The 8,296-nt window shown below is 44.9% G+C and overlaps 1 protein-coding gene across 2 annotated transcripts in view; it reads left to right on the top strand.

Annotated features, from left to right (window-relative positions):
- The first annotated feature begins 221 nt into the window (after positions 1-221).
- Positions 222-8,296, top strand: part of ARL15 (ARF like GTPase 15) — a 50,657-nt gene continuing 42,582 nt past the window's right edge. Inside the window, exons 1-4 of one of the 2 annotated variants that reach the window (XM_085845601.1) lie at positions 222-422; positions 2,351-2,495; positions 5,773-5,832; positions 6,188-6,396. In XM_085845601.1, coding sequence (XP_085701727.1) covers positions 369-422; positions 2,351-2,495; positions 5,773-5,832; positions 6,188-6,396 — 468 coding nt within the window. In that variant the 5' untranslated portion in view covers positions 222-368. Of the gene's footprint in view, positions 423-768; positions 1,037-2,350; positions 2,496-5,772; positions 5,833-6,187; positions 6,397-8,296 lie in introns of those variants that run through there. The other variant, XM_085845600.1, reaches the window with a different exon arrangement.

Here is an 8,296-nt window from a genome sequence, read left to right as displayed (position 1 = left end):
GCTTGCAAACAACGTATTTTATCAATACACCGCCTCACGGACCATCTCCAAGTACATCGCAAACGTCACGTAGACATTTTCCAATTCGAGGAACGGTTACGAACAAGTGACGGAGATTCAAACTTACGTTCGTATTGATCACACACACACACACACACACACACACACACACACACACACACACACACACACACACACACACACACACACACACACACACACACACACGTGGTCGGCTGGGGAGGTGGAAGGAGTGATCGGGCGTGGTGAGGACGTGATCTGCTGTGTCGTCGGGAGAGCTTGCGATCTTACCGGCACGGTTACACAAACTCGGGCTGGTGTGGTGGACCGGACGGCGACCGTGGACCATGAGCGAGTGTGCGCGCGTTATTATTTCCTGTTGTCGGATCGCTTTGCATTCGGTGAGAAGTGCTGCGAGCGTCGGTATTTAGATGTGGACGAGTTGTGGGGAGTGTGTATCGTCCACATGGGGGAACGGGGCTGTTGAATGTGTATGGGGGGGAGGGGGGTGTTGGGGACTATGAATTGGGGTGGTGACAGGTGGATCCATCTATTGGGGGGGGGACGTGTTGGGCACTATGAATTGGGGTGGTGACAGGTGGATCCATCTATTGGTCGGGGGGTGTTGGGGACTATGAATTGGGGTGGTGACAGGTGGATCCATCTATTGGGGGGGGGGGGTGTTGGGGACTATGAATTGGGGTGGTGACAGGTGGATCCATCTATTGGTGGGGGGGTGTTGGGGACTATGAATTGGGGTGGTGACAGGTGGATCCATCCATGGAAACCATACTCAGTGCAGAGCGTTGGTGCTGCCTCATATCAGCAGTCTCCTTGGTTATTGGGTACAATCCTGAACGGGTCGCCACTCCGACACAGGATATCAGCAAGCTGGCACTCATTTGGCCAATTCGGAAGGATGACGGGCAGAGTCAACCCCACCTGGAATTTATTCAACAGCCGAGGGATCCTCAGATACCAAGCCCAACTGGTGGATGACGAAGTGCAAATACTGGTATTTGCTATATTTGGGGGTTGGAGATTGTGTGGGGAAGGGAGGGTTGGGGAGTAGGTGTTTGGGAATGTTGGGAGGGCCAGGGGGAAGTGGAGAAAGGAGGTTTAGGGACTATGAGTTTGGGAATGTGGGGATGGTCAGAGGAGGATGGAGAAAGGAGGGTTGGGGAGAAGGAGTTTGGGAATGTTGAGAGGGCCAGAGGGAGGTGGAGAAAGGAGGTTTAGGGAGTAGGAGTTTGGGAATGTGGGGAGGGGAAAGGAGGGTTGGGGGAGTATGAGTTTGGGAATGTGGGGATGGTCAGAGGTGGATGGAGAAAGGAGGGTTGGGGAGTAGGAGTTTGGGAATGTGGAGGTGGAGGGTGGTGCTATTGATGTTGAGAAAAATATATCAATTGCTTTGTTCAGTTTAATATAGTAATTATTGAGGAAAACAAGCTTCTAGAAGTTAAACATTCCAAGAAACAGACAAAGAGCAGATGTGCAGTGATGGTGTTGTAGAATTGGTATCATTTTCAACATCCTTTAAATGTTCATGTAATGGTTTAGGGGTAGCCTGGTGTTGGCTTAGTGGTTTGGGTGGCAGCTTGGGATCCCAGGGTCCTGAGGGGTCATCTCAACAGTTCAGTCACCCACCCTCCATAACCCGATCCACATCGTACCGATGACAACTTTATCCGACCAGATAATCTCATCTCATCGCCATCCCTGTGAATGCCTTCCATCCAGTGCTTAACCAGCGTTGTCATCCCAGCACAGAAGCCTTCCTTCCCTTGGAGGTTTATTAACACGGTGGATGTGGCCATGTTAACCTCTTGAGCCGACACAGAACATCTCCTCCCAAGCTCTGGATTTCGTGTCCATCGTCCGTATCACCGTAAATGTAACACTAATTTGGATTTCTTCACTGCACACCTTCTGCCATGCCCATGTCCTTGGTACAAGGTACCATTATTTTAATTCCTGGATTATAATGTGAGAAACTATATGCAAGATGTCCAGAGAGAGACATCGTTAAACATAGAGACTGTATATATGATGTAATTCCGTGATCACCGTAATCTTTCACTGAAAAATATGCAAGCACTTCTGCAACGCGACGTCCCTCGTACACTTTGAAACGGGCAAAAGCCCAAATGGTATGCATTACTCTTACAGCACACGTGTTTGCCAATATCCAATATGTCGCATTCAAAAAAAACAAACAAACACACTGACCTGGCAACTGACTGACTGAATGGTTTCATTCCTTGAATTTGAGTATTTGCCCACAGTTATAATGATTCTCAGGTATGTTCTTGCACGTGCGTGCCTGCAGTGCTACCAGGTGTTGTGCTGCAAGGACCCTCCTGCAAGCTGCCTGGAGTATGATATTCTGTGCATTGGACTTACCAATGCGGGAAAGAGCACGCTGCTATGCCAGTTACTTGATGAAAACACAAACAAAGTCACTCCGACTTCAGGTAGGGAATACAGATGCCATCATCTTTAACATGGATGGAGAACGTAGGTTGTATGTTGAATGGGTTTTTTTCACCATTGCAAGCATGTGTTAATGACTGTCTTCAACACCACCAATATATCTGACATCATGGACATGAAGCTTCTCGTCGCCGACAGGTTTGGTTGCAATAATGTTGCAGAACAAAACCAAACCAAGCAGATATGCAGTGATGGCCAAATACATTTATTTTGGTTGTACAGTGCTTATCGTCACCCGTTCCCAAAAGGTTGGAGAGCCTATTGCAATCGTTCTGTCTGCATGCAGATCTACTTTCATATAGGTCGTTCAACCTTAGATCTACAGTTATCTATATTCCCTGGTTATGCTGTGGATTGCAAAGTGCTCTGTCTTGTTTCTTTTTCCTTCTTGGGAGGGGACAGATTGAGGCTATGAAGCAGTGGTTCTGAACCTTTTTCGATCGGCGTATCACTTGGTATCAGCATGAGGTGTCACGTACCCCCTCTCAATGGTGACTCAGTCATTTTTAGCTTACCTGGAATTTAAATTCCAGATAAGGTATTGTCATTGCACACTGTCTGTCCGTCCTTCCGTCCGTCTCCTTTTTTGACTTATCTGGCTGAAATTTGGCAGCAACGTTCATCTCCTGACTGATGATAACCGGAATTGCAAAGCTCGGTCCAGTCACACGACTTTAAAGGTCCCATGACACTCAAAAGTACTGAAATTGCATATATATGTCCTATAGGAGTTTTTCATCATGATTTTTGATCTGACAATGTGTTTTTTCACAACACTCGTTATGTAAAATGTAAAATTTAAAAAAAACCTCTTCGGGAACGCCCCTAAAAATTCTGTCAAAATCTACTGAACGACACGTAACCCACATGACGTCATCTCCAGAACAACAAAGGCTGCACGTAAATTACTCGTGTTGGTGGTCTACGTGATTCTATTGGCTTCTTGTGGGTTTCCACATTCGATTGGTCGACTCAATCGCTTCGTTCATTTCTGCTTTAAAAAAAAAAATCAAACATTCGGTTTTGAATAATGGATGACATGGACTTTGATTTGTCTGGTAGCGACAGTGAGTTTGAGAGAAATGAAGGATTTTGTCTGAATCAGATGGAGAATTGTCGGATAACGAGGTCGCGGGAGGTGAATTTCAGGCAGCTGTAAATGAAATACGGCCTTACCAGTTCGAGCCTGAAGCAGGACAAGCAGAGGAAAATGGCGATGAAATTCCCGGCATTCATGATGATCGGGAGGACATCGAAGGAAAACTTGGCAATAACAACTGGTTCGACTAAATCCTATTCGTAATTCAATAATGTAAATTATATTTGCATACTGAGAAATATTAGAAATATTTTAGTGAGGTGACGTGACCAGTGCAGCGGGCATGTTGCTCTGCAGCGAATGAATCACAAGCAAGGCCAGCCCATGTCATCAGCCGTATCTCTCCGCACATAAAACGAAGCAATCTCGCTGTCCGGATACGATGAAAACTTGTGTGCAGAACACACCTTGCGACACAATTGTCTCGAGTAGTACGATAAATCTGACGTTCTGTTGCATTTTTATTTATTTTATTCCTACTGTCGTCATGTAGCACCAGTAGAAAACAATGAAGAAAAGCGAATAATAAAAGAAAGCTACAGCACGTCAGATTTATCGGACTAGTTTGACGGACGACAAATTCATCGGACTAGTCTAGACTCTAGAGTTGACAAGTACCTTGTATTAGCATGCACACAATGTATAAGTCAATGCGAAAGAGTCCCGAGACTATGAGGCCGTGTAATAGGACAGATACATTTGTCTTTCAGAGTTGTGCCAACATACTTTTCCCTGTTCATTTATTACAGCATTTTGGCGAAATGTTAATGAATAGCAAGCCAATGGAAGCAGTACCTTCACATTAGAATAAACCCATGTATGTCGAGTGCAGCCACACCTGGCTTGCATGTATGTGGAATCGTACCTATCCCGGCAGGCTGGTTTCAACGAACAATTCAATAAGCTGCAAAATGTGGGTGCAGGTTTTTCACATTGTTTTATTTTAAAATTATCTCCTTGCACCTTGAAATGATGCAATATTAATCTTTAGTATTTTACTTCTTTGTCCCTGTAAGTTTCTTTTTTAATGGAAAGGTTCAACGGTCACATTTAATATTTTGTGGACATGGTATAGCCCTTTATTGTGCATACATGTATTGGATTTGTACACGACTACGACAAGGTAGTAAAGTGATACATAATTGCCTCGTGATTGTTGTGCATACACGGCTCAGAAGCAGAATTTCTTTTCCTCGAAACAATCACAGGAATTAAGACGATCAGTGAGATAGCAAACACATGTGCACAATGCATTTGTACGTACTTTATACGGCGCGTGATGTCTAATCAATCCACTCTGAGCGAGTCGCGTTCTGGAGATGACGTCAACGGTCACGTGACCTGCGGTTCGCTGAACTCTACTTTTTTGAGGGGCGGGGCATAGCAAGTTGTGAAAAGCACTACAAATGTTCGAAATATTGGTATAGTTATCCCATTGTTGATTTTAAAAAAGAAACATGGGTTATTTCTTCACTCGGAAGGTCAAGTTAATATATAAATAACCAGAAACTTTTGAGTGTCATGGGACTTTTAAGTAGGTCAAAATGGCTGACTTAGTAAATGTCTTCAAAAATCTTCTCCAGACCCACCAGTCAGAATGTTGCCAAATTTTGGTTACAACGTTAGGCCAGGGCCCAGAAAAGCAACAGGTCCAGTGGTCCTACTTTTACACGATACTACATGTACAAACAGATTCTCTTTCGCTGGCTCTAATCAAAATGTATCTCATGTACCCCCTGATGAGGCATCACATACTCCTGGGGGTCCATGGACCCCAGTTCAGAACCACTGCTATAAAGGCAAAGGCACTTGAGATGACAGCTGATTGTCAACATCGTATACATAGCGTTGAACATTAGAAGTACAGCAACCACGACGTTAAAAGGGCTTGATGTGAACCGTTGAACTGTCAGGTTTCCAAAGCGTCGCCCAAACTGAAAGATGAGGATGTGAACTGCAGTTTGCATTTTTATTTTATGGATATTTTTTTCCCCCTGAAGATATTTTTGGGGGGAAACTGAATGAGCATGCGTGAGTGCGCGCTGCCAATTATGCTGTTTTTTTTGACCATGCCATTATATGCTGTTATGGAGGTTAAATATTTTGCTGTATTCCACCTCATTTTTGCATTTCACGTTCTCTCTCTCTCTATCTCTCAGGATTTAACATCAGGGCTGTGCAGTTTGAGAAGGCTATTTTGAATGTAAAAGAACTTGGAGGTAAATTTGCCTTTTATGAAGTTCTCTCATTTCTCGACAATGTGTTTTTGTTGTTGTTGTTGTTGTTGTTTTCCAAAGAAATGGGAAGGATATGAAATTTTATGACTGGTACAGTCATGCTTTGTGCCCTCAAATGATTGCAGCAGAGATCAGTTTTTGGACATTCTCTCTTGCAATGCAACAATTTTACCTCCCCTCCCCCCATACTGGGGAGCAAATCCATAATCTGACAGTTTCAACATGTCTGTATATTGGAATTTTTGTTTTTTAAATTGACGGAAAACGATGGGAAAGGTCACAATGTGGGTAACTGAGTAGCTTGTTTGTGTGTTTATTCATTTATTTATTTATGCAGGTGGTGAAGGTATTCGGAAGTACTGGAGCCGTTATTACCAGGGATCTCAGGGTGTGATCTTCGTGTTGGATAGTGCGTCGAATGAGGAAGACTTGGAGGAGGCACGCTTGGAGCTTCACTGTGCCTTGCAGCACCCTCAACTGTGCACCCTACCCTTCCTTATCTTCGCAAACCACCAGGACAAACTGGATGCCCGCTCAATTCCAGAGGTATTGGTTTTTCCTCCAGTAATCCAAAACAATGTTTGTGCAACAGTATTACGGTAGCGTCCGAACTGAACAAGACGGAATTTCCATAGAAACTATCCGAGACGGTTGGGAAAGGGGTTTGTACATCAAGCCGCTTGCTCTCATGAGTTTTGGGCAAACTTCAAGAGGATATTTTCCATTACACACGCAGTCTTTCAACTGAAACCTTCAAAGAAGCGAATGTTGTCATGAAAAAAAAAAAAAGGAGATGACTGTTTTGTTTCAAGATTGATATCATCAGCGCACACAGTTCTGAGAGATGACCGCACATTTCCAGTTTATCTTTGATATGCTATTTATCCTAAATCTAGCGAAGCCTGGAAGTGGGGTTTACTTTCTGATTGAGCTGTGCAGGAAGCTCAAATGTTCAAATTAGGTAAAGTATGTACACACTCCATACCAGGAGACCTCTCCAGTTTCGTTGGGTGCTAATGGGAATTATCAAAACAGGAATAAGGCTAATGGAGTTCCTTGTGCGTGTATTACTTGCACGACAAGGACATTGGAAGACGCCAGTGTACTTTACCTGAACTACATTAGTATACAATACACTAATCAACACACCACATGGGATTTGAATCTGGGATCCCAGCATCATGAGCATCTGGATGCTCATCTGAGAATGCCAAGCTGGCCAACACAAACAGGAGCAATGAGCATTTGAGAGAACTTGAGTCGATAACTACAATCGTTTCTTCTTATCACTCGTTACTTTAATCCGCAACCTTTTCTTCAACTGGATATTGATTGAAGAAAAGATGAGAGTAGTTCGATTTATAATGTTTTCTGTCGCTCATTGACACTCCCTGTATGTCCTGTCCACTAGAGGGCGTTCAAACCAAGCTGCAAATACGTGTTCGCGTGTTTTTCTTTTCCTGTGCTGCTGTTATCTGTGCAAAGCTTGCACCACATTTGGTCAGTTTTCCATTGCTTTGCTATGATGATGGTAAAAGAGAAAACATGGTCTTACATCAATGTTGCTATGGTGATGCATTGATGTGATGCTGCAATGGTAGTGATAAAACAAGATTATACTTTAACATTGACGGTGGTTCATGGTACGGGAAAGGGATAAATCGGTCATCTATCTCTGAATCTCGACACCGGCTCATTCTTCCATAGCAAGCCTTTTTTTTTTTTTTAAAGGAATCGATGCATTTTCTGGCAGCACCACTTGGCTGCCTCAGCTGACAGGATGGCGTGGAGGTACGTACACTCGGCTCTAAGTTGCCGAGGCTTGAATCTCTGCAGGGTGATTCGTCAATCTGTGTGCCATCCCATGGATGGATGTGAATCAGGCATCCCGTCTGTCAGCATTTGATGGTGGACGTTAAAGATCTCATAGTGTCGTTCACGAAGAGTAGGCGAGCTATCGTTGGCACCATGGCCAAATTCCACCATGGGAGGCCAAGGCAGCGTGAGGGGAGGGGAGGTGAAGGCAGCGTGAGGGGAGGGGAGGTGAAGGCAGCATGAGGGGAGGGGAGGCCAAGGCAGCATGAGGGGAGGGAGGCCAAGACAGCATGAGGGGAGGGGAGGTGAAGGCAGCGTGAGGGGAGGGGAGGCGAAGGCAGCATAAGGGGAGGGAAGGTGAAGGCAGCGAGATGGGATGGGAGAGGAGGCAAAGGCAGCATAAGAGTAGGGGAGGGGAGGTGAAGGCAGCGTGAGGGGAGGGAGGGGATGGAATTGCGCATTGTTAACGTGCGCATTATGCCTGGTGTTGGCTTAATGGTTAGGGTGGTGGGCTTGGGATCCTTGCATCCTGAGTTCAAATCCTCCTCAGTTGTTGAATTAATACCAGGTGAGCTTGACTCTGCTTGTCATCTTTCCGAGGTTGGCAAAATGAGTGCCAGCATGCTAGTAT

This window comes from Eptatretus burgeri, chromosome 11 (assembly GCF_056783735.1).
Source record: "Eptatretus burgeri isolate ZD-2024b chromosome 11, Ebu_testis_v1, whole genome shotgun sequence".
Classification (NCBI taxonomy): Eukaryota; Metazoa; Chordata; class Myxini; order Myxiniformes; family Myxinidae; genus Eptatretus; species Eptatretus burgeri.
The sequence above is the reverse complement of the archived record's forward strand: the minus strand, read 5'-3'. Positions and strand labels throughout refer to the sequence as shown.